The sequence below is a fragment of the Anas acuta genome, chromosome 2, assembly GCF_963932015.1.
Source record: "Anas acuta chromosome 2, bAnaAcu1.1, whole genome shotgun sequence".
Lineage (NCBI taxonomy): Eukaryota > Metazoa > Chordata > Aves > Anseriformes > Anatidae > Anas > Anas acuta.
Genome location: NC_088980.1, coordinates 95,381,127 through 95,407,133, shown reverse-complemented (window position 1 = coordinate 95,407,133; position 26,007 = coordinate 95,381,127). Strand labels below are relative to the sequence as shown.

Here is a 26,007-nt window from a genome sequence, read left to right as displayed (position 1 = left end):
AAAACAAGACTTACAGCTAATATTTCATGGGGCTTTATCATAGTCTCCAATTGTAGATCTCTGTAGTGCTGAAATGATGTTCATTTGTACCTGTTATTTGCCTGAGAAAGAAAGTCAGGAAGAACAATCTGTTTAGAAAAGAGCTAATGAGAAAAAATCATCGTAATATGAAACTATATACATACAGGCTTTACTTGAAAGTAATCTAGTGTATTTTTAAAGAAAATATGATGAATTCCTATGTTATACATGTATGATCATGTGACTGATCATGATACTTTTAAACATTTTGTATGTTCAAAATTAAGGTTGTTACAAGTAGATACATTCGTTAGACATACTATCCCTTATTTCTATCCTGTTAGCTAGAGACCTTTAACATCTCTGGTGGATAGTCATGTAGTTTTAAAATACTAGAAATGTAATAATAATGAAAGCTGTAAGATTAACTTGTGCAAAAAGGGGACTGTCCTAGGAGAAAAATATGTAGAATATTTCAAAATATCTCAACTTAGAAAATCAAGTAAGAAGATCCAGTTATTTCCATAAGAGCCTGAGGATTGTCTTTTAAGTATCTATGTAAGGGGTCATTTGCACAGATTGACAATACCACAGGGTATGTACTGAAAATCAGATCTTGTACAATAATTATGTATGTATTTAAATTAAATTCGAGAAGAAATACTTGAAAATAGTTTGTGCTATAAAAAAAAAAATATTTGGTTGGGGAATTATATTCTACTGAACAAGGATGACTTATCTCTATTGTAAGACTCAAAAATATCTGTTAAGAGTGTATGGTTTTTCTCTTCATCTTAAGTATTTTTTTAATTATTTTTTTAAAGGAAGCTGCACCTACAGAATCTCTGCTTAACTGGCAAGATTATGAAGGACGAACTCCCCTTCATTTTGCTGTAGCTGATGGGAATGTGGCAGTTGTTGATGTTCTGACCTCCTACGAAGGCTGCAATGTGACATCTTATGACAACTTGTTTCGAACTCCTCTTCACTGGGCAGCCTTACTTGGTAAGCTGGACATTGCTGGTTGTTTAATTATTAATTGATTATGGTGTTTAATCTTTGTATCTATTTTCTATTTAATTCCAGTATTGCATTATGCTAACTAATCTCTTAGAACAATAATATTCAGTTTCTGCTAGACCATTATTAACAGTTTGTGTGTAGAATGTTGGTTTTCTTTATCTCCCTATTCTCCAAAGCATTGTAAAATGCATTCTCTCAACAGGCTGTACATATTCATGATTTAGTAACAATTAGAGTGTATGAGATGTTCTTGCGTGTTCATGGGTAAAAAACTGTTTTGTTAGGAAACTGGGACTGAAAAAAACTGGTACTCTAGTACTCTAGAGCAGGACCTCCAAAGAGATATGCGTACACCCCAGGCTGTACCTAAGACACTGCGCTGAGGTGCATGAAAAAAACATCAGAACTTCCATTTATACTTATTTTTTTATCTGAAAAAAAAATAGAAAAATCAAACCTTCCTAATTTTTTGTATGACTTGACACTGACACCCTGTCTGTGTGTCAGATAGTCGTGTACAACTTGCAGGGTGTCCTGAGAGAAGTGTTGGCTCTCCACAATGCAGAGGGGTTGATGCGGTGTCCTGTTCATTTGCTTTCAGCATATTGTGATGCATTGCAGTTTGCATGTACCCAGTTAAGTAGTTTTACAGGTTATATCATCTAGTTTTTATTGAACTACCACTCATAAAATAAACAAGTGACTTTAAAAGATACCTGCAAAGTAACTGTGGGTAATACTGACAATGCCAATACAAGCAAACATAAAGAAAACGGCAGAGTTGATGGTTCTCTTATTCATGGGACTCTCCAGTTCTCTTATTCATGGGACTCTCCATCAGCCACTTTTTGAGGTAAAAACAATGACAATCTAATTAAATCTGACAATAAGTTGTCAAAAAAATTACTAGTTATCAATAAGACTATAATATCAATAAGATTTATCAAAGTCTATAAAGTTATCAATAAGAGTATAACAGATAATATTTTGGGGGTAATAATACCCCCCAAAATTACCAGTTATCAATAAGACTATTTGAAATATGGATTGACATCCACAATAGTTAACAATGAACCTTGCCCTAAGTGCTTTGAGAAATTAACTAATGGTCGTATGAAGCCATCATGATTAGCAAGACGTTTAAAAGCATCAAGAACATGAAAGCAAACATCTACGTTTTTTTTCAACAGTGTTTCAAGTCATGTGATAAACAATCCAGTACTTCACAAAATTTCACTAAACTAAATGATGAATCTTCGGCATCCTCTCTTGTTGTTTGTTGCTTAATAGTGAAAAACAAGCTGCATACCATTGAGGAAACACTTGTTCTGTCTGCGATGGCAAAAATGGGTAAAATAGTGTGTGCAAAACAATATGGCAGCAAACTAAAGTGCATTCCTTCGTCAGCAAATCCTGTTGGAAGAAGTATAGAAAACATTGCTGAAGATCTGCAGAAACAGATCCTAGAGCAAATTATGCAGTGTGGGAGGTTTGTGGTACAACCGAATGAAATTACAGATATTTCTAACTGTCTCAGCTTAAGGTATTTGCTAGATAATTCTTCAATAATGAAGTAGACAAAGAACTACTTTGTGAGCCACTAGAGGGAAGATATACAAGAGAAGATATATTCTCAACGGTAAATGACTTGATAAAAGCAGAGTTTATGGAAAAACTGTGGAACCAGCGACGGGGTGGCTTCTTTGACTGGAATTTAAAAAATGAATTCCAGGGTGAAGTTGCAGAGCTAGCATCGCATGTGATATTCATTCACAGTATCGTTCATAGACAAGCTATTGCAGCAAAGAAGTTGAAGCCAGAAGCACACGAAGTGCTGCAGGATTAATCATCCATGTGATTAATTTTATAAAAACAAGACCTTTAAATAGCAGAATCCTTTACAGTACTTTGTAATGAGTTGGGGAGTGACTGTGAAGATGTTTTGTTCACTGGCTTTCTCATGGCAAAGTGCTTAAAAGACTTGTCAGACTATGATTTGTCAACATCAAATAACCCATTTCTTGAGCCTAATGACTTATCATTCTGGTTGCGTTTCAGCCTCTCCTCCTCCAATGAGGCATTAAAAATCTTGACTGGTGAAAGAATCAGTGGATAAGCTCATCAGTTTCTGTAAAAATTCTAAGGATATTAAAGTTACAACAGCTTTTGACTATGATTCTTGCTGAGGCTGTATGTTCATTCACCTTACGGAGTCCTTGATTCTGGGGATTGTTTGCTTTCTTTGCAGTATGGTTCAACTACTCAAAGACAATTTCTGTTGCACTTTGAAATGCTGATGTCTAATGTGTGTATTGACTATGGAATTACAGGCATAATAATATTGTTCCAGCCCCTTTACCATCTCGTTGGCCCTCTGGTGAACCCATTCCAGTTTACGAGCATATTTCCTGTATTTGAAAGCTGAAGAATTGATGCAGGTCTGTAGGTGTGTTGTAACAAGTGCTGAGTAAGCAGGGATAATCTCTTGCCTCTGGGTGTGCTCCTGTTAATGCAACCCAGAATACTGTTACCCTTCTTTGCTACCAGGACAGTGCTGCTTGGTTACATCCAACTTGCTGTCTGCCAGATCCTTTTCTGCAGGGTTGCTTACCTGATGAAAAGTGCAGGGCTTTTCATTTGTCCTTGCTGAACTTAGGTAAGTAACATCTGCAGATCTCCCTCCTTTCACAGATCCAGTCCCTTTATCACCAAAGGCAATCTGACTGGTCAGGTATGACCTTCTTGGTCTATTCTCTAAGCAGCCAGTCCTGGGAGACCTTCTTGGGGAATACTGAGGACAGGAAGGCCTTGAGTACCTCCACCTCATCTCTGTCTGCTCTCACTAAATTGCCCACATCTTCCTTGCGCAACCTCTTACCGGCAGTGTAGAGGCAGAAGATCAGCTCATGGGCTGGGATATCCCTTCCCAGTCTCAACTCCATTTGAGTTTTGTCTTTCCTGACACCATCCCTATGTGCCCAAGCGATGTTTTAAAGCTTCTTCTTAGTAGCCTGTCACTTCTTCCACCTCCTGTATAGCCTTTTGCATCTGATTTCTGTCACAGCTTCCATGCTACTGAATGTCACATCCCTAGCCAGTTTTTGCTTCTTCATGAATAGCCCATCTATCAGTGTGGTCCTCTGGTTGGCCTGGAGAGAGCAGTACTGCTGTCTTCCTCCCAAAACTCCTTTGTGTGGTGACACAGATACTTAACCGAATTCCTTCTGCAGGCAAGGACACCATCTTCTGCTGCCCCAGCCTTAGCCAGAAGGAGTGGACTCTCCCTGCAGGCCAAGACATTCTCTCTCTGGAAGGGATCTAGTTAGGGATCTCTGTTAGGGTCTGGTCCTCTGTGTGCCAGGGGTAATAATTATTATTGTTTTGGGGGACCATGACCAGCATTGTGGAGCACTTGCACGTGGCCATCAGCAGAATTTCCAGCCCTGCCTGCTCAGCCTTCTGTGCAGATTGCTGTGGAAACTACTGCTTACTAGGACATTAATTTTTAGATTTTCAGAGCTGAGGCCTAGGCCTGGCTGTTATAGAAGCCTCTCCCTAATATTAGCTGAATGGGTGCTTTACACCCACTAGTCAAGAGTCATCTGAAGTCTGATGGGTCAGAGAGTCCGACTGGCAAAGTGTCAGAGCACTCCTTGAATAGCCGATGGGTCCTTAAACGGTGCTGGAGTTTGCTAGAAGCTTCTAGAATCTCTCTTTCCCCCTCAGAAGCAGACACCCTGAAGTTCCTAGACAATCTAGAAGCATAGTTGAGCTTCTACTGTGTAAACGGTTTCTCTGTTACCTACTTCAGTTTGCAGCACACAAGCAAGTCATCCACAGCAAGCCCCAGCTCACAGCAGGCCCAATTTGCTGAGGGTCCTTAGGGCCTTATATCATTGGCTGTATTATTATTTTTCTTCCAAGTTATACTGCTTTCTTATTATGAAAAATAGAAAAAAAAAAAGATCAAGTTTGACTTGAGTTAGCAGGAAATCTTGCTCAATTGTACTACTGTCCTCTTTAAGAGGCACTAAATGAGGTGGCCCTCATGAGAGAGGAAAGGAAATATTATTGCAAAGGCAAAAAATAATGGCAAAAATTACTCCAGCTCCTCCCCAAAACATGATCAGTTAGATTTTTTTTCTCTGTTCTCTGCTGTTGCTGATTACTCAGGTAAAATTTATTTCTGTTCACATTACTTTCCTGAGACTCAGACGCTCTGTAAATTATGATGTTACATGTGTGAATTCTGTGCTCTTTGGTTTTACTGGTTACAAAACTGAATCTTTGCAAAATAGCTAAAAACCTGATTGAATATAAATAGTCTAAATACAGGAAAATGAGCCTCATAAAAAAACAGGCACAAAAATTATACAAGTTTGAAAATTGACCTCCTCATTTCCATTCTGCTCAGTGGAGAAAGAAAAAAATAAATTGAGTGCTTGATAAAAAGGAAGACTCTTCCAACATCCTCACTCCCCTTTTAACAGACTTCAGCCCCGTGATCCTTTGGGACACTACTGACAAAAAATGCCAAGGAAAGAATCAAGTTGCTCGGTGGAAAGAGTTATTGCAACTCCAGTAACAATATGCATGTAGTTTGTTTATATTTGCTTGATTGCTTGTTTTTAAGTTCTCAGATTTGCATTTGCATTCAAGTTGGTGTATCGAATTTCCACAGAGAAATTGTGAAACATTTTAAGCGTCCTCAGATCGGTCCCCCAAAGAAAGAGTCATTATCACTTGTTTCTGTCCAAGAAGCAATATTTATCATGTTTTGAAATCGATTGTGTTTAAAGAGAGAATTTTGTCTGTTGGAAAAAAAAAATGGATTGTCTAATCAATGTGGGATAAAGGGGGAAGACGTGCCAAGACCACCAGAGTGTTTGCGAACTTGATGAGGTCTCTAAGTGGCATATGCCCATGAGGAACTTCTTACTGGTAAATTATGATTAATTTTTAGGGTTCTATTTTGAGTTAAATGCTAGATGTTTTATATAGATCTCAAAGAGTCTATGGTGTTATTAAATGGTCTTAATAGTAGGAGGTTTTTTTGTATTGTGGAGATGCATTGCAAATATTCTGTTAAAGGTGATGGCTGGCTGTGTTGTGTGTACCTCATGGTATTGTTGTTCCTGATATTTCTCAAGTTGTGAAGGTCTTACCCAAGTTGCATCTCTTCTAAATAAAAGTATTACAGAATTGACAGTTCTTGACCTCAAGAATGAAGTTTCAGAGTTCACCTGGGAAAATCTAAAAATTAATGTTGTAGTAAGATGTATCTTTGCACCAGTTTATTTACTGATGCACCAAGTATAACTCTTTTTTTCAACCCCCCTCAAGTCTTTCTTCTCATAGATGATTTAGGTGGACCTCCTGTCCTCATTACAGAGTTCAGTTGCCGTTTTTCTATTTGTGTACTGAAAGTTTAGACAACTTTTTTCCAGTTTCTTTACTCCTGCGGTTTTCCTGCTGTGATTGCACTCAGAACCAACTTCTTTCAGTGCATCCATTTAATAGTCCTGAGATGGGAAGATCATAACTATGTTATGTCTCTTCTCTATAGTGTTTTTTTTTGGGTAGGAAGAGACAGAGGGTGTGGTGTGTTTCCAGGTTTGTCTTCATTGCTGAAAGGAAAGAAGAACTTTCCTATGTACCCTAAAGCTATTGGTTCCATGTACTTCAGGAAAAAAGGAAAAAAAAATCCCAAATGGCTATTCATCCTTTTTGACCCAAGCTGACCATTTTCTCTCATTCCTGATCCTTCTATACATACAAGGTCTGAAAGTGCTACTCTGCAGAAGAAAGCTTGTCTAGCCACCTCTTAGGTTTTGAAAAGCTGGATAGTACATCTGTTACACAGCTACATTCTCTTACCATCATTGTTTTGGTTAAGTAGCTTACTGCTAGTAGAAATCTTTACCTATTCTTTTCTTCATTTAGACCAAAATAATTTATTTCAATTGTGCAAAAGTAACATAATGCAAATTTGACTGTATTGCTCTCACACAAGATACTGGGAGACTACTCCTGTAAAGTTAGAGTATCCTTATTTATTTATTTATTTGCCTTGCAGTATGTTCATTAAAATATAAAAATATTAAGATATTCTGCGAGCTAAATATGCCTGCAGAAGAAAACATATAAGAGAGGATCAGTTGATTTTAATGGTGATATACTATATTGGGTCTTTGTTTTCCTGTCTGTGAATATGCACTTTTACTTGAAATTTTGTATGAATAAAACCTGAATGAAGAATCCATGCTTGGATGATGGACAAATGGACATCATTATTAGTCTGTGCTGGCTTTTCTGCTTCTGACAGGCTGTCAGTCAAATGCAGCATCTCAGCTGAATCATCAGAAGCTTTTTCTGGACATACTCACTTCATTCATTATAGTATTAATATTGCACTTTTCTGACCAGCTGATGCTGGTTTCTTTTTTTTAAAGAAGTGCTCTAACGTTGTCTTTTGAAAGAAGTATAAAATCTTTCTGGAGACACGTTCCTAGTCATTGGTCATTCTGATTTGTAGGCACCCCTCAGAAGTGAGGGTACAGAATATGGAACTGGAATACTATTGGGAATAAGGTGCATGCCAGGCTTAACAGTACAAATATCAGGTCTTATGATTCCCTCTTAGTGTTTAGACCATTGTGGCTACAACATAAACATTATTGAAGTCTGTTCGTTTTCTTCTGATTTTTTAATAGGAAAGTGTTTAACTTCAGGGTTTGATAAATATGTGTTTTTATTATGTTTTTCTCAGGTCATGCTCAGATTGTCCATCTCTTACTAGAAAGAAATAAGTTTGGAACTATCCCATCTGATAGCCAAGGTGCAACTCCTCTACATTATGCGGCACAGAGCAACTTTGCTGTAAGTAGTGCATACCCTAAATGTAAAGTAAGTGTATTTTGCTGAAATATTTACAGTATAACAAAGCATTTAGGTTGTTTTTGAAGTCATATAAACAGTGTCAGTGCAAGCCTAATTCAGAGTTTTCCTAGTAATGATATGAACATGTTTAATTTCAAATTATTAAAAATAGATTTAAAAATTTGCTTTACAAACAAAGCCCCTTGGTTTATATGCTTGCGTCAGAGCACATGATACTCACCTCAGTACTTCGATGGAAAGCAGAATGACACCTACTATTTTACAGTGCTTTTGCTTTTTTAAGGCTGATTTCAACAAAATCCAAACAGTTATAAGGTATCTAGAGGAAGATCACCCCTATAAGGATTCGCACAGCTGCTTCAGCAACAGCCAAACCAGACTTTGACTGCAAAAAAGTGATTAATTAATATTTGCTATTATAAATGTAGCTGTTGTCTCATAAAGCATGGGTAAAGAGCAAGAACTTTTGTCACAATTCCTCATAATCACCATATTTTTAAAAGTTCAGTGTTGAGACAAAAAAAGGCTAAAAAGAAAATTGGTTTCTTAGGCAGCCCAATCCTCATATTTTGGTAGACTATGTAATTTTGTCCAGAGCAAGATCAGATACAGTAGAGCTAAGTAAGATACAGTAGAGCTAAGAGCTTTTTTTTTAAAAAAAAAGCCAGGAGTTTAACAACTGCTGGTCACAGGTGTTGTAGAAGTAGTTCTTAAGCACTGGAAGCTAGGAAGGCTCTTTTCACAATGAGCTGTCACTCATAGTGGGATTATGCCATGCGTAGTAAGTTAACAGCTCCAGTCTAAGTTTTCTTCAGTTATATTGTTCATAATCTCCTATTACAGAAGAGGTTATCTAGTGCCTAATTAATGTAGTTATATAGTTTATATTGCACCATTTTCTTAACAGGGGTACTAATTTTGATCTTTTTTTTTGCCACCAACACATTGTTTTTCATAAAACAAGTAAATTTTTAGTATCTTTGTATCTTGAGTGGTTTTCAGAAGAACTACTGCAAGAGGCAGCTGACCAAGGTATGTTAATACTACAGCTGTCAGGCCTCTGTTTCCTTCTGAAACCAACGTGGCTCTTTTTTTCTTTTATTTGAAGGTGGTCTAAGTAAAAACATACAGAGTTGAGTTGTTTTAATTTGTTTTGTTTTATTTTTTATTTTTTAATTTAGACTTTCATTGGAGCACATCTCATTTGTAATTCATGCATTTTCATAGAATGTTTTAGTGATGCTGACTATAGTCCATTATTATGATGTGGTATGTACAGTTTGGGTCTGACTCACATACCTGAAATATTTATGCTGTAAAAGCCTTTCTCTCTAGTCTGAATCAGACTCCAAGAGTCAGACTTTTAAACTGGGAAAGATCTATGGGAAAGATAGAATGTTGTTATTTACAACCTGGTGGTTATCCCTATAAGCTTTTATCTTTTTTTTTTTTTTCTTTTCTGTATTGATACATTCCTACAAAATAATTTTTCATACTGGCTTTATTTCTCTAGACTTATTTAATTGTGTGAAACATTTTCATTATGTTACTGCTTTTTGATCCCACCAGCCAGAAGAAACTTCTGGGTTTTATGTGGAAGCAGAATAGGTGATGGAATCAGACATTCTTTTGAAATCTTGTGTACTTACAATGAATTTACTGTTTCCCATCTTACATGAAGAATGAAACAGGAGGGTCTCACACAGATATACAAGCCTCTGCTGGCTGATGATGTGATCCAGGCATCGTTGTTGATGCATGCCTCAAATGTCTGGAGCTTCTCTCTCCCCACACTTTTTTTTTTACCTATTACATAAGAATCCTAGAGTAATTCCCACCACTGCATTCCATATACATGGTCACACAACTGAGTGGAGACACATCCATGTTTGTTTTGGCAGTAGAATCCATATATTTATGATTTGAGAGCCATGTTTTTCTTCTGTTCAAGCTGCCAATGTTTGGATAGGCGTGGTTTGTTTCTCCATTAAAGATGTTTCTTTGTCCATAGCAAGAAGAAGAAAGTTTGATCTTCTCTGTTTATTGTAAATGTTTTGGTTGCTCTCAGTTTTACTGAATTCAATATCTTCTTCTTTGTTGTTTTTCCTCAGGTTATGGACTCACTCTATGACCTTTTAGTCCTTTTTTTTTTTTTGAGACTGAAGAGACTTAACTGGCAATTAATTTAGGTGAAGCATTTATTCTTTAGACTGGCTTATCCCCAATGATTATAGAAGAAATAGCTATAAGAAGAAAAATTTCCCAAGATAAGCACCCAAATAGGCTGCCCAAAGGTTACACGTCCTTTGTATCCCACAGAAGATCCAAATTGACATCCTTTTATCCTTTTTTTTTTGGGGGTTCTGAATTTCATGTGTGAAGTCAGGTGTTCTTATACTATTCATCTTAGTATGCAGAATGCAGGATTAAATTTTATTTCTATTATTTTTATGGAGATGTCCAAGAAAATAGGTATTTTACTTCATGCTTGTATAGATTTACCACTAAGTGAAATGTGCATACGCATGTCTTGTTTTTGAATGTTTAGTAATTTGCAGTTTCTTGATAGCACAGGATGAAAGGATCCACGTTTACTTCTCTCCTTTACTGTTGTTTTTCAGCTTTGTTGTTTTTTATTCTGTTTTCTCCACATTTTTAACAGAGATAAAACACATAATTTTTCATGACAAAATATATGTAGAATTACAATGATTTAATATGTTTATTTTTTGATTTCTTGATATTCCCATACTAATTTTACCCCATTTTGGTTTCCAAGCTGTGATAACTTCAGTTTGGAAAATAACTCTTACAACAGTATGGCATTTTCTTCCACTTTTTCCCATTAAAAATTCTAGGAAAAAAAAAAAAAGCATAGTTAAAAGAAAGGTTGATTTGCTAAAACTTAATGGAAAAATAATATTACTTATTTATGCTTGAAGAATGTGTGCCTTAGTGTTGAAAAGGTCCAGCCTTCTTACAGCTTTTCACTTTGCAGGATATCAAGCAGTGCAGAGTTCTGGTAGGGTGCTGAGTTGTTAGCCTAATGAGTCGCCGATTGTATCTGAGGTGTAGCGGTGGTCAATGTGAGTACACAAAGCTATAAACCCATGCTGTTCTGTGTGGAAGGCTTAACACTTACATTCCTCATTATTTCTGGCTGCACCTTTTTACAGTAAACTGGGAGTTCAGAAATGGACCCAAATTCACAAAGATGTTAGGATCTTAAGTCACGTTAACATAAAGGAGAAATTTCTTGTTTCTTTAGAGAGATGAAATTATAAATAGTAATTAAAAAAATTCAACTGGTCAGTTGGACTCAGCCTCTTAAACACCTTCATGATTCTGGCTTTAGCATTTGAGCCAGGGCTTTATTATAGCCAAGGAATTCTCATCCTACACAGGGCAGTGATGGAGCTCTTTCGTGGTCACATGAAGGAAAAGATAAAATAGTGCTAACACTAAAATAAAAACATAAAATAAAATCTAATAAAATAACAAGTCCCACTTTTTTCAGATTTTAGTCATCACTCACTGTTTATAGGTGTTTACCAACTGTTAGATACACAGCATTTATAAGCCATGAGATAGAAAAGGCAAAACCTTCCCCCCAATTCTTTTTCTTCCAGCAGTGATTTCCTCACCCTTAGTGTACTATGAGGCTTATTAAGAATTTAGCAGAAGGTTAAGAATGTAGATTTGTTTGCTGAGAGCTTAACACAAAGACAGCATTTGAAGAAATAATTATTTAAATCAATCTCTTTAATTTAAAGAGAGATTTTAGTCTGATATTTATATTGGAAAATCTCAAGTGGTCACAAGTGTAAAGAATTTCTTAATTAGTTCTTTACTTACAACATTTCAGTAATTAGTAACGTAATATAATTGAATATTAGGAAATGTGTCTATATTTCTCCTAAAGTCCTGTTTTGTTTTGCTGTGTTTTTTTGTTTGTTTGTGGTTGTTTTTTTTTTGAGTGGTCAGACTTTGAGAGTTAAGCTAAAATACTTGCACATGTAGTCATTCAGGTTTAAAGCAAAAAAAAAAAAAGGCAGATATTCTGAAAGAAAATTATTTTAGCATCATAGTATTACAGTAATATTATGATAAGCCAATAATATTTTTCCCATTTCCCATAGCTTTCTTCACAGTGACAGCAATCCCTTATGATGAACACATGATATTTGACACTAAAAAGAAAAGAGTATAAAATGAATGACAGTGTTAAACTCACAGTTAAAGATGTGGCTATGAATGTTGAAGAGGAAAAGGGCGTAGTAGAAAGTAAAATGCTTCTGTTGATCTATGAGTCTATATAAACATAAAAAGGAAAAAGGAAGCTTTTGATTTGCTTCATAAACAGCCAAATGAGGCACAATAGTTTCTTGTTGTTACAGATTCCTTTTAATGTTAATTTCAATAGTATGTCTTTTCAGGAAACAGTTGAAGTATTTTTGAAACATCCTTCTGTAAAAGATGACTCAGATCTTGAGGGCCGAACATCCTTCATGTGGGCAGCTGGGAAAGGCAGTGACGACGTCATTAGGACTATGCTGAGTTTGAAACTGGATATTGATATCAATATGACAGACAAATATGCTGGCACAGGTAAGATGCCTTTCACTAAAGAGCCACTGGATGGTTCCAGTCAGTGTTATTTCCACCAAATAACATTGTTAGGATCTATAGTAATCTTTTCTTAGATACATTGCTTAATCCTCAAAATGTTTCTGCATTAGTTTAATCACATATGTGAGTTACGTCTTTGCCTTATTGTGTGAAGGAAACAAATTGTGTCTCTGCAGATTGGACCAGTTCATTTAAAACACAGCAAGAAGAGGAAATGTATTGTTGTGTTGCTATTTAGTAAATCTGTAATCATGTGGAAGGAAGAGCTATTCTGTATTTTGAAGAATAAAATGAAATGTAATTACATAAAAAGCTCTCCTTGAAAATGCCTGTTAAAAAACTCGATTTATTTGTCATTGTTAACCTTGAAACAATATACAACAAACTAACCAGTGAAGAGGCTGAACTATCATCATGAAAATCACTGAGTACACATAGCTATGTGTAAAGATAGTGTAATAAAAATGAGAGCTATTGCACTTCTTTTGTTCAATCAAGAGGTTAAACTTGGCAATGCCCAAGTTTATCACACTATTGTCAGCCCAAAGCAAAAGATAAGGATACAACACAGTGTTCCAGAATTCAAACACACAAGTCATGAAATTCCAAATTTCCAATAGCAAGTGTGAATTTATCTCTTTTAAGGAAAAAAAAAATGTGGTAGAAATATTGTGTCTATGCAGTACATTCAAGAAAAACAGAATAACAGTTCTGACAGGGATACGGGTGTTGAGGGATTTGTATTTTCAATAATGTTGGAAATAAAAGTAGAAGTAGTGGAACCATATAGTGTGCTGATGACATCTGAATAGGAAAAAAAAAAAAGGAGTGTGGATATGTTGGGCATAAATTGGTAGCAGCAGTCTGTAGGAGTAACCTGTGTGAGAGGAGTCATGATCTGCCCTGTACCAGTCACGTCCAGGTCATAAATTTAGAAGTTAAGTGCAAAAATGTGTACTTATGCATAATAAGTACTAAAATGTTAGCCACACTGATAGAGCACATGCTTGTGAATAGGATAGTGGAGGATGCTTTCCTGTGTGGACAGTGTTTCTCCTAAAAAGAAAACTAAATCATAAATGTGCAATCAGAGCCAACAAGAATGTGCATTGTTAAGTTTTGTTTAAATGAATGTTAACATCCTTGTTTTGAAGTGTATTATCAGGTGGCATTATCTTGGCTTCACACACGCAAACCAGACCAAGCTGCATGCTTAGACTTAGAGAACTTGCAGTGACAATGTATCCTAAGCAAGAAAAAAAAAAAAAGGAAAAAAAGGCAAGTTTAACAGCTTTTCTCTTCAGATCATACAGTTGCTATTATTGAATCACATAAAATTGTAAATAAGTGCAATGTCAGAGTTGCATGGTTCAGATTTGAAAAACGGCAAGTAAAAACATTACTTTAAATTTGAAATGTTTACTTCCTTTGCCTTTAGGGTGATCTTTACTCTGTGAAATACAGTTGTTATAAAGTTTTATTTAAAAATCTGAATCCTTGCTTTCCTTACAAACTAGCACACCAAAGATCAGTCTTTTCAAGTTTTGATGGGTTGTAGTTTTTGACTTAAAAATGGTGACAACATCGCTAAAATCTCAATCTTTGTATCTGATGACTTGACAAGCTACATACTCGACCATTTTATTTTTGTTTCATCTTTTATTAGTCCTGCCTGGTTCTGTTCCTCTGTAGCAGGTCTCTTTTAAATACCTCCCAGTATTTTGGACCTTAAAGAGCAGTAATGTTGTAGTTGCTGTGCAAAACCTCCTTATAAAGGGGCTTGCTCTTTGCAGACACTACTCAGAGGCCGTGCTGCTGAAATGACTCAGTTGGTGGATTTCATGCTTGAATAACTCAGGTGGTTGGTTGTATTATCCTCAAGTCTTACACCTTTTGTAGCGGTGATGTGTAATCACTTTCTAATCTTGATTTTTGTTGTCGGGCTTTTAATCCAAGGAAATTAATGGATTTTCCATTTACTCAAAACTGCCGTTGTGCAGAGCCCGCTAATAGCCTTAAAGTTCAGAGCTGTGCCATTCTTTGCTTGCTATCGAGCCATCTGAATCTCACCATTGTGCAAATGTGAACTTTGTTGTAGCGAGCTGTAAACCTACAAGGAAGCCCAGGGCTAAACCACCTAATACATGCAGACCTGATATTTTCTGAAGATTCCTAATCCTTCCCAAGTTTTGGCGAGGGCAAAGCAGCGTCGTATCCTAACAGGAAACCATGTAGTAACAGAAAATAATGTGCGTGCCCCTGTGCCTGGGATACAGTTGCTGAGGAGAGTTCAAGTTTGTGTTTTGCTGGCTTTTGTGCGGGGACCCGGTTCAGCCCAGTTCTATTGCTGCCTTAACGTAGCTGTCTGCATTTGCTTCAAAAGAGCAAGCTCCCCATTCAGCTCAGAGCTTGGAGGGGGCAGCAAGGCTCTCCTCATTGTGTAGGAGAATGACACCAAGGGAAAGGAATTTCGCTGTTCTCGGAGAGCAGCGCTGCAGGAGCATTACAGGGGCAGCTTTATGGCTCTGCCGTCACTGCCTACAATGCTGAGAGCCCTGTCTGTCGGCTCAACAAAGGTCCTATTGTGAGCAGCTGGCCCAGGAATCTCTTCAGTCACCGTGACTCCATCACAGAAAATTTGGCCTACCAGAAAATATTGAGCACAAAGTGCGAAACGAGATGCCTGCGTCAGAATGAGTGATCGAGGGGAAGCACCGGCCAAGCTGACACAGCAGCTCTTTTTCTATGGTATTGTTATACACACCCCATGTGTCATCTGATTGAGTGCTTTACTGCCTGTTGGTTTCATAAGAAGTGCAGTACAAAAACCAGAACCTAAAGTTTACGGTGAGGTCAGGGCATGAAAACCAGGCCCATCCAAGTTGTACGAAGCAGCGGGGATCTCGTTCCTGTCAAATTTCTGCTTATAGCCACCCACTCGCCTAGCTAGTGAAGACCTTGCTGCTTACAGATTTTTTCAGGAGGGTGATGAATGCCCCCATGTCCTTTTTCTTGATCATTATTAACATCCTAATGGCAGGATTTCCATTATGAAGGCAGCACAACTCACATTGTTGCAGGCCGTGACCCCATTTCTTGTAGGAAGTGCCTCATTTGTCCGTACCACAACTCCAGTTCCTATCACTGATTCTGAGAATCCGTGTTTTAAGGCAGTGCAATCCTGCTAGGTTTGTTTCACCGTCATTATGAACAAGCTGCATGTTTTAGCATCTGTGTAACAGGTTATGCCAGGCTACTGTTTCATAAGCTGTGTGCAGCAGCAGCAGTGGCAAACAGTGGCAGGCAAGTACAAAAAGCCTGGCAGTTCGATAGTCTGGCTGAGGTTCAAGAAGCAATTCCTTCTGACGCTGGCCTTTGTGCTGTGCCTTTCTGTAATGCCTCTGCTGGATCCTGACCCTGCCTGTTTTAACATGAAACAAGTAGAAACATGCAGGCGCTGTTTGCAGCCCCGCATCGTGCTCGTTGGAGCAGATTGAATTCTCACCAACTTCGAGTATTTGTGAAATTTCATGGGGATATAAGAATGCACAGCACAAAATGATGTGCAATTTGTGCATTGCACATCTTTATTTTCATTCTATACTACTTGTGTTTTGTCATCTACGAAATAATTTAGATGTAAGGCAGTGTACCTCTGAAAATGTAGATTATTTTATTCAATTGCTGACTGTAGGAAATAATCCAAAGCATTCTGAAATCAATGAGTAAGTGAAATCACCAATATATGGCCTCCATTTGCTTGCAATCTCATTGCTATCTGTAGTTTGCCTTTCTTTCAGAAGGAACCCTGAACTGGTTGTGCTGGCATTTCAGCATTTTCCTCAGCTGCAGGTGACAGTGCCAGCAGGATGCTGCTAAGACACCATGTCTTTACCTCTGCGGTCTTAACTCTGCTAAAGTAGCTCTGTGTTATTTGGTGGTTTGGATTCAGTGAAGTCTGCATAGATTCAAAGATGAGAAGACAAAAATACGGCAGAGTAGGAGTCTGCAAAATTAATTAGAATAATTTTTATACAACTGAACTTCCTAAACTGTAAGGGTGAGAGGAAATACAGTATCTGGTTTGTCCAATATCTTTTTCTTCTTCCCAAAGGAAGCAAAGAATTGAAGATACTCTGTGAGATGTGATGGCTTTCTACATAATTTTGTGTAAAATTTTCTCCAAGTAATTCTAAAAAAAAAAAAAAAAAAAAAAAAAGCAGGGGGTTGAATAGCTAGGTTGTTATCTGGAGTTAATTTTAATTGAGACTGCTTTGCTTTTTTGAAAGAAAAAATGGCACTTTCAAGAAAACGTTGAAGAAATAATGAAAGCTTTATTTCTTTTGAAATGGACAGTTTTATGTCTGTTGGGGTAACACAATAAATGCCTTGAAACAGAGGCAAAACTATATCGTATAAGCTCTTAATTTTTTAAGCAAAAGCTGGTAAACTTCCACAAATCATGAGTATAACCCAGTTTTGCTGCTGTTAAGGTTAAAGTTCTGATTTGTGCACGTTAAAAACATGTTTAAGAGCTAACAGGTTTTCTGCTTATTGTGCTCTATTGCTTGTATGAAGAAGAAACATGGATTGTGATTGCCTGCCACTTATTATGATTCTTCAGTTTCTGACAGCTGAAAAGCATTTTTTTTCCACCAAAATGATCAAAGTTATTTGTTTAATTTGACCATTCTAATTGTGAACCTCCAAAACTCATGGTATGGTGATTTCTTTTTCTTACTGCTTTGTTCTTTCAGCATTACACGCTGCTGCACTTTCTGGCCATGTCAGCACAGTGAAGTTGCTGTTGGAACATAACGCACAGGTGGATGCTTTGGATGTCATGAAACACACTCCACTTTTCCGAGCCTGTGAGATGGGACACAAAGAGGTGATACAAACACTCATTAAAGGTCAGTTGTTAAAAAATTTACAAACCTGTTCAGAATTTTGATGTTTGTTTATGAGTTAATCTAATCTAAATCTAATCTAATCTGTTTCCTTATGAGTTAAATCTAAACTTTAAAAACTTGGACATTTTTTTTTTTTATTTAAGCCTGTTCCAAGTACATTCTAGTCTCTCAACCACGTCTTCCCCTGACAAGTCATTGTCTTGGTGTTTTTTTCTTTTTCTTTTTTCTTTCAATAAATAAGACCCCATAAAGCTTTCTCCATGCCAGACATCACTTTTATTTGTCTTTGGAAACTTTTTGACTGTTTAAATGAATGCTTATTTTTAATGAAAGTAGTTATCAAAAATCCTAAATCATTAATATTTTCCCATAATTGGATTTTAGAAACAGTAATTTAATTGTAAACAGAAATGAGACTTAACAGTGCACACAGTTTTAGATAATTGAAAAAGCTCTGCTGAACTGTACAAAATATGTTGAATGAACAGTGGTGTCTTAGATGCAAAATTATTTCATTTTAACCTCACAGAAAAGTTCGATGTAGGCTGGGAGCAGTCTCCCTCCTACTGGAGATAGTATCCTGTTTATTGTCAGGTGAAGTATGCAGACTGACAAATTACAGGTTTTCTGTCAAACAACCTTTCTTACTGAAAAGTTTGGTTTCCTTTGTTAACTGCTGCACTTATTTTAATTTCCTGTTAAGCTCTTCCTTCAACTCCGTATGGCATATAACTTCTGATGCAAGAAGCTTGGTTTTCAGAATCCAAGTCATGATTAATTAAATATTTTATGATATAGACAGTAATTGTTGATGGTTGGTTTGAGTTTATGTAATTGTGGAGTTTTATTTTTGTAATGACTTTTTGCATCTTACAAGAACACAGAAAAATCTGCATAAACGATCCTTACCATACTTCAATTAAAAAAAAACAAACCACAAAACTTTTTCAAAAGTCATTCTTACACTATGAATATTTTATCTTTTTATTCTATACTGTATGCTTTAGAGATTTAAAAAGAGGTTATATCTGATGTTATCAGAAGTGATTTTGTCACCAAGAAAACTAAGTTTTACTGCAATTAATAGGCCTGGAACAAAAAATAGCTAGATTTTTCAAGGCTTTTTGACAAACCTAAAGTTTCTAAAGCATCTGAGAGGATCTCAGTAGCTTATAAAGTTGTTAGATGCCTGACCCTCACTGAAATTATTTCATTGCCAATTCATTTTGGTTTAGGTTTTGAGATTTAGATAATAATGCTGATTCTGTTGGTTCAGAATTATTTCTTTGAATTGCCAGTGTACCAGAAAGTTGGTGTTGAACATAAACTTAATCTTTGTTTTCTCTTCATTCAAAATTATTTTCTTGTTATGTTCAAAAATTGATTTATTGTTACAGGAGGAGCAAGAGTAGATTTGGTTGACCAAGACGGCCATTCACCCCTTCACTGGGCAGCCCTGGGAGGAAATGCTGATGTGTGCCAAATCTTGATAGAAAATAAAATCAACCCTAATGTGCAGGATTATGCAGGTAGAACACCTCTGCAGTGTGCTGCGTATGGAGGTTACATTAACTGCATGGTAGTGTTACTGGAAAATAATGCAGATCCAAATATTCAGGATAAAGAGGTATGTTGTCGTTCACTGGTTTATTTCATTAACTTAAGAATAACCATACATCTAAAGGTCATTCTCTTCTCTGGAACACAGAAGCATGTTTGCTGCTGTTTATCATGAAATGAAATGCATCTTGACATAATTTTCCCATAGCTTCACTTCTAAAGTCTTGAATGAAATATAATAGTTCAATATGCATCATGAATTGAAGACATGCTTTTCCTCATCAAAATGTGATCTTTATGACAAGTCTTCTTAAGCATCTTATTTCTTCATTTTTCATGTTCCTTACTGACAGGTGATATAAGAATGTGATTTTATAGTTTGTAGTATGTTTCTTCAGCATGTATTAGCGAGGTAGAGCAAGTAAGATATTGCAAGTGAGATTATAGATCTTCTTCAATTATTTATGTGTGTACCTCTTCCAGGTGAGAATAATAAATAAATAAATAAGGGAATCAGTGGTTTGTTTATATGTTCTTTTGCCATTGTTCAAGCAGTAAGTGGAATTAGGAGCCAGAATAATTGTGCAACATATAACAGATTTCTTTGATATTTGACTTTATTTCTCTGAAGTCAGTAGAACTTCATCAATCAAAAGAACTTCACCCAATTTACTAAACTTTTCTCTAGCTATTCATTATAGGGCATGGATAATTCCAGGTAATGGAAAATTGTTTTTTTTTATTATGACTTTTCCAAAGTTTTCTGGGAATATTTTCCAAACCTGCTACCAGTTCATATGGCATCAGCTCGAATGCAGGTGCCCACATCAGCTCCTGGCCACTTTTTCACAGAGACACTACAGGATACTCTACAGCACTTGGGGTTTAGGGACCAGCTTGTTAACACTGTGCTCAACGTTTTTTATGTTTTTCCATGATACCCAGTCTTCTAGCTAATTCCTAAATTTGGAGTTCAGAAAAGCAAAATGCAGACAGGAGGCGTGCCCTAGAAGTGAAGTGGAATACCTATATTTTGTAGATATTAACAGACCTCATACTGTGAGGTCTGAGATTCATACTGTGAATCTCTGATCTCAGTTCCAAGAGTGGTCATATAATGGTGATAGTGGTTGTACAGAGTGCAGCCAGCATACTGTACAGTGAGTGTATTGTGAGTTGGACTTCTGCTTCATGTGAGAGAAGTCACAACTGGAGTCTTTCTTTCTGTGTTTGCCCAAGCTGATGTTTGCCCTGAACTTCATCAGATTTTGATTTTTTGTAATAATTCTCTCAGTCTTGTCAGAGTATTTTGGATCAGCCTAGAAAACAGTCTGAATTATAAAGGTTGCTGAGGGCTGCTTCAGACCAGGGCAGCATAGCTGCAAAGAAATCACCCGCAGGGCTAGTCTCCTAATGCTAATTTTCAGCTACTTTATGTAAAAAAAAGCACTAGTTTAGCAATCTGGTTTAAAAAGAAAAAAATAGGTGATTTCATTTTTAAATGATGTACTCTTATTTTAACAAGTGAGTTTATTTAGAAGAATTGCTTGTCCAGAAAAGGATTGAATTACAGTACGATTTGTAATTTCTATTGTGGTGTGATAGAGTTTGGGAATAATTTTTTTTTTCCTGTTCTGTTGTCTATAGGGAAGAACTGCTTTACACTGGCTCTGTAATAATGGCTACCTTGATGCTATAAAGTTACTGCTTGGTTTTGATGCTTTCCCTAATCACATGGAGAACAGCGAGGAAAGGTATTACTTGTCTGAATGTGATATTTTCTAATTTAGCATAAATGCTACTTATTGATTTAAATGTTTAATATTCAGATATTTTCACAGAATCATGATTTTCCTTGCATGTAAAGGAGTGCCATAATTTTAAGCTTCAATTTCAAATGTGAAAAATCTCTTCTTTAAGTAAGATATTGCAAGTGTAAACTTCAACTGTTTATACTTTTGAACCTTGAGCTCATGGATTTCTTCATTCTAGTCTCATTTCGAATATTAAGGATGTTTTTCATTTATATGAAGTTGACAACAGATCTGAAAAAATGAAAAGGCATTTCTGCTGCTGTTGGCATAGACTGGAATTTTTCTTTTCTATTTGATAGGAATACACAATGAAGAAAGAAAATGGGAGAAATGTAATGTTACATTTTAAAATGGTGATTACAAATTACTTGGTGATTGACTGTATTCTAAAGGCCTGCTTTTAAAAAAAACCTTCCTATATTCATAAAGAGACAGTACATTTGTACCTCTTTTCTTTGTCTTTCATTGACACGTAAATAATAGTTTTTTTTAAAGTGATTTGGGTTGTGGAGTTCAAATTAGTCACCTGACCATGAAGATAATTAGTGTTAACAGAAATGTATAATGCTTTTTTAGAGGAGATGACCTCATCATAATCATAAATAAAATTATGATCAGCATGTCATATACATTTGAATATTTCAACATATTAAATAATTTAAATATTTTTAAGCCCCGTATTTTAGTGCTAGGCTTGAAACTTGCTTGCTTACCCCAGTTTTTCATTGCTTTCTTTCCCCCATCATTTTTCCTTTGTTCTCTACTCTAACCACTCAGATCTCTTTTCCTATTCTATGTATTCTCATTTTTTAGTGAGGAACACAAATGAAAGCATTAAGTAGTTCCTAATGAAGTAGTGCCAATACTCTCTCTAGTAATTTTTGATGGAAAATTAAATAAACAGCTGTAGTTAAATTACTCTTAATAAGTACGATTAAAAGCCAATATTTTGCTAGAAAAGAGCCTGTTCTTTTCCTTACATTGCTGGAATGTATTAATGATACTCAACTATCAGAAAAAGACCTTAGCTGTGGTGTTTCCGTAGTCATTCAGTTAGTATCTAGTTTTGTTTCTCTTCTGGGATTCGTATATGTTCTTATGTATAAACCTAGATTACTCAAAATATAACTAGCAGCGTTCCAGATGGCAGCTCTTAAGCACTAGTCCATGTGCCGAACAAAGCATATCCCCAATATTTCAAGATGAATCAGTCTTTAATTTTCCAAAACATGTATTTTATATATAGAAATTGCACAATTGCCTCTTAGTAGACATCTACAAAACCTTGTTTTATTAAACAAGTTGTAAACCAGCAGAAATTTGGATAGTGGAAAAGAAAGTCAAGTGTTGTAAGAGAGAGTAAAAATGATGAGTAAAATATGATTCATCTAATTGGATGAAATTGCCTTTTCATTGAGTAACAGTTTAAGAAAATAGTAATTTTTTTCCAACACACCTACAGAAGGAAGCCTCTCTGGATGTTCTTAGAGTTCAGTATGAGACGCTACTTCAAGATTCAAACCTAGAGGTTAAAACTAAATCAGCTTGTGAAAACATGGAGCTGAGATTTCATCGAAGGTTTTAAGTTGGCCACTTGCTTGTATGTCTGTGATCAAGTGCTAGTCTGAAGGACTGACACAACTCATTAACGGGTGGTTGTGAGGAGCATCCATGAGCAGCCTTGAATGGGTAGTGTCCAGTTATACAACCCCCTCTTCAGATTTGATTGAGTGCTTTTTACTTTCTAAGGTAGTTCTAATGGAGTCAGAGAATCCGTGTGTAGGAATATGGGTCTGCATGAATGGGATCCATAATATTGCCTTGGTACATACATGTTAGCAGCATAAAGCTTACTTCAATATCTTTTGTACCTGTAAAGTAAAATATTCAAAACTAGCTATGCTTTAAAAATGTGTTTTTCTGAAATGAAGCCCTTTCTGAAGTACCCCTTCCTGGGTTATCAAAAAATCTGTCTTTCTTTAAATGCTATCAACACACCTTGACATACAGATTTTCATGTTATGTCATTGTCTTTATTCCTGCAGACACTTCAGTTCAGATACTGTTAATCCTTCCATCAAATCATTGCTGGGTGGCAAGTCTAATTGTGCTCTCTCTGTCTGTTTTTCTTGGCTTACCAGTATTGTGTCCTAGCAAGTTACCATCAAGAAGAGCCCTAATTTTCACAATTATATGCATTGACACTTACTGCTTGAAGATCTTGGTTTATATGGCCTTGGTTATGGTTTGTGACTGATTATTTTTGCTTCCCTATTGACAGTGGAAATCGGAGGAATTTTTTTTTCAAAAATGCTGAGGCAACTTTGACGCTATTAAAAAGCAAAGAGATTTAATACTTTTATCACCCGCATCAATTTGAAAGCAGACTTAAGACTTTCTAGTGCTTCTTTAAAAAAATTTTACTCGTTAATGCAGGTTTAATGCTCTTGCTGGCCAGCTCTGCTGTCCTCAGTCATTGTTACAGGAGCAAAGTCAGATTCAACAGTACATCTTCAGAACTTAAATGCATGTGTAAATAACACAAAATATGATTTAACTTTTTACTTAGACGATCTTTCCGTATGTGAACCTTAATAACTTCTTTTGAGATTGTTTTCTTAAAGCAGTTACTCCTGTGGCTAGGACTTCAGAGGATTTGAGTCTGGCACCTAATAATGTCTACCTCCTGCCAAGTTAGGAAACTAAAATAAGCCTTAAACATAATCAAGGTATGCACAACGAGCAAGACAGGAAAATAATATTTAAAATAAGAACAATGGCCTACTGAGAACACTGCTTAATCAGTCTTCATACTAGAAGTTGCCTTATTCAGGATGAATCTCGTAACATGAATGCACATTACATTAGGAATCTAGTTCAGTGATGATTGCTGCATTCTTTTTTTCAGGTACACTCCACTTGATTATGCCTTGCTTGGGGAACACCATGAAGTGATTCAGTTCATGTTGGAACACGGAGCTCTGTCTATAGCTGCTATACAGGACATTGCGGCTTTCAAAATTCAGGCTGTCTATAAAGGATATAAAGTTAGAAAGGCTTTTCAAGAGAGGAAGAATCTCCTAATGAAACACGAACAGCTGAGAAAAGATGCTGCTGCCAAGTAAGTCTGAGACTTGAAATATCCTCTAGCAAATAGGCATTTACAGTAAGTTTATGTATATTAGTGTATGATTTTGTCCATTACTCGTTATCACTTACTGTTCCTCTTACTAAAATTCATGAAACTTGCAAGCACATAATGGAATTTTTTCCATAATACTATGATGAAAACTGTTTTTCAGGCAATCCCAAATTAAATAAGAATCTTTATATAATGTTCATGAACAAGGCAAAATACCAAACGCCAGGAAACAAGCATATTGGAATCATTATATTTAGTTAATATTCTGTGGGATGATAAAAAAGTTTTGGAAAACATTTATCACTCTAAAGTAGTGAAAATAATTATTGACCTAACAAATCTTTGATACCTGTTCTGAAAAGCAATTCATAAGTAGATGCAAATGAATGAGATGTACTTGGAGAAACCCAATTAAATAAGGCTAACTGTTTCATAGGCTGTGCTTTTCTAGCAAACCGAACTCATTCCGGATTTTAGTTCTAACTTCTGTCTTGGCAGTATCATGCACTGCAGTTAGATTTTCTGCACTTGACAGTTACTGTAAAAACATTAGATTAGATTATAGATAATTAAAATATGCAGTTTGAATAGTTATTTGTAGGATGTGTAGATTCTGAATGAGTTTCTGCTCTTTTCAATTGAAACAATGGTAGCAAAGTGATGAAATTCTAAAATACAAAATTACAAAAATGATCATCAGAATGCTTTAGTTGGTTGATCTGTACCCTTAAGGTCCACAACATGAATAAGAACAAATTAGTACTTGGATTCTCTTCGAGATCTGATGCTGGAATGAAAACCTAACAGTCTGAAAATATTTTTATATGGTTTTTCATTTTTTTTCTGTAAAGAAAAATGGGAATGAAGAGACAACATAATCATTGAACATGGAGAGTTTTTTCTTGCATCTATATATCATAGACAAATGAGCTGCAGTCTGCTGTATTTCCAATTAATTAGTTTGCTCTGCGTAACTGGCCAGCCTGACCTTCACTGGGTTTGAACGCTGCTACCATACTGGTTAATACTTGTTAATGGCCATTAAGAATCAAAGCTAGAAACACCAGGTAACTAATCTCTTTCTCACATCTTTGGATCCTAAAGTTGTAACTTGCAGCTCTCCTACTACTGCGTTTTCTGAAGTTGGTGTAAGTCAGACTCATACGTGGAGAAGCTGCCTTTGAAAATATTCTGAGTATCTTATACATTTCTTTTTAATTTGGAGAACTCGCTTCTTGCTGTGTGATCACAAGTGACTACCAATTTGAGGTATTTATATTCTTTGTGATGACAGTCATTTTTAGAAGAATCTGTGTTACCCCATCCGGAAGATTTAACAAAAAAGGGATTGCTTCATGGAAATTTGGGTGTGTTTTTCTCATTGTTTTCCTTTGTGAGTTTCTAAAGTACTTTCTGAAACTTACTCAGTTGTTGTTGATTTGTTTGAAAACAATAGAAACAAAGTCTGTGTACCAAATATCATAAAAACAGAATTAAAATATAATTGGAGTATACAAGCAAATCAAGTTGACACATAACAAATTTAATTTAATTGCAATTTTATGATCTGTAATAAACTGGAGGGGACATTATGTTGTCATCATACTGAATGTCCATCTGTGCATTGCACAGTTCAGCTTGGCCAGGGTGTTACTACATACGAACAACTAATATCCCTACTGATGTTTAAAAATCTGCTCTCCAGATAAGAGTAGACATGTGCAAATCCAGAATAAGTGTGAACTAGATTGGAAAAGAAACAAAACTAAAAACAACAAAAAAAGCCTACTTCAGTGCATGAATTTAAAACTTGTTTTGTGATATATTCTTTTAGTGAGTCACACTTACATAAATCAGCCTTAAATCTGCATGTTATTAATTAGCCTGTTCATTAAGCAGAGGAGCTATGACAGAGATAAGAGGTGGAAGCAGTGACAGACTATATGGAGAAGCCTAGAAACATTACCTGGGCATGTAGGGACGGTGTCAGGAAAGGCAAAATTCA

The 26,007-nt window shown here is 36.1% G+C and overlaps 1 protein-coding gene across 8 annotated transcripts in view; it reads left to right on the top strand.

Annotated features, from left to right (window-relative positions):
* The window catches only part of INVS (inversin), an 88,405-nt gene that overhangs the window by 45,083 nt on the left and 17,315 nt on the right, over positions 1-26,007 (top strand). For all 8 annotated transcript variants that reach the window (XR_011092829.1, XM_068671277.1, XM_068671274.1 and 5 more), the window contains 7 exons: positions 846-1,026; positions 7,814-7,923; positions 12,381-12,552; positions 17,331-17,486; positions 18,884-19,113; positions 20,694-20,800; positions 23,769-23,981. Coding sequence is in view for 7 of the 8 variants with exons in the window: in XM_068671277.1 (XP_068527378.1) it covers positions 846-1,026; positions 7,814-7,923; positions 12,381-12,552; positions 17,331-17,486; positions 18,884-19,113; positions 20,694-20,800; positions 23,769-23,981 (1,169 nt within the window). In the remaining variant the exon portion in view is untranslated. The remainder of the gene's footprint in view (positions 1-845; positions 1,027-7,813; positions 7,924-12,380; positions 12,553-17,330; positions 17,487-18,883; positions 19,114-20,693; positions 20,801-23,768; positions 23,982-26,007) is intronic.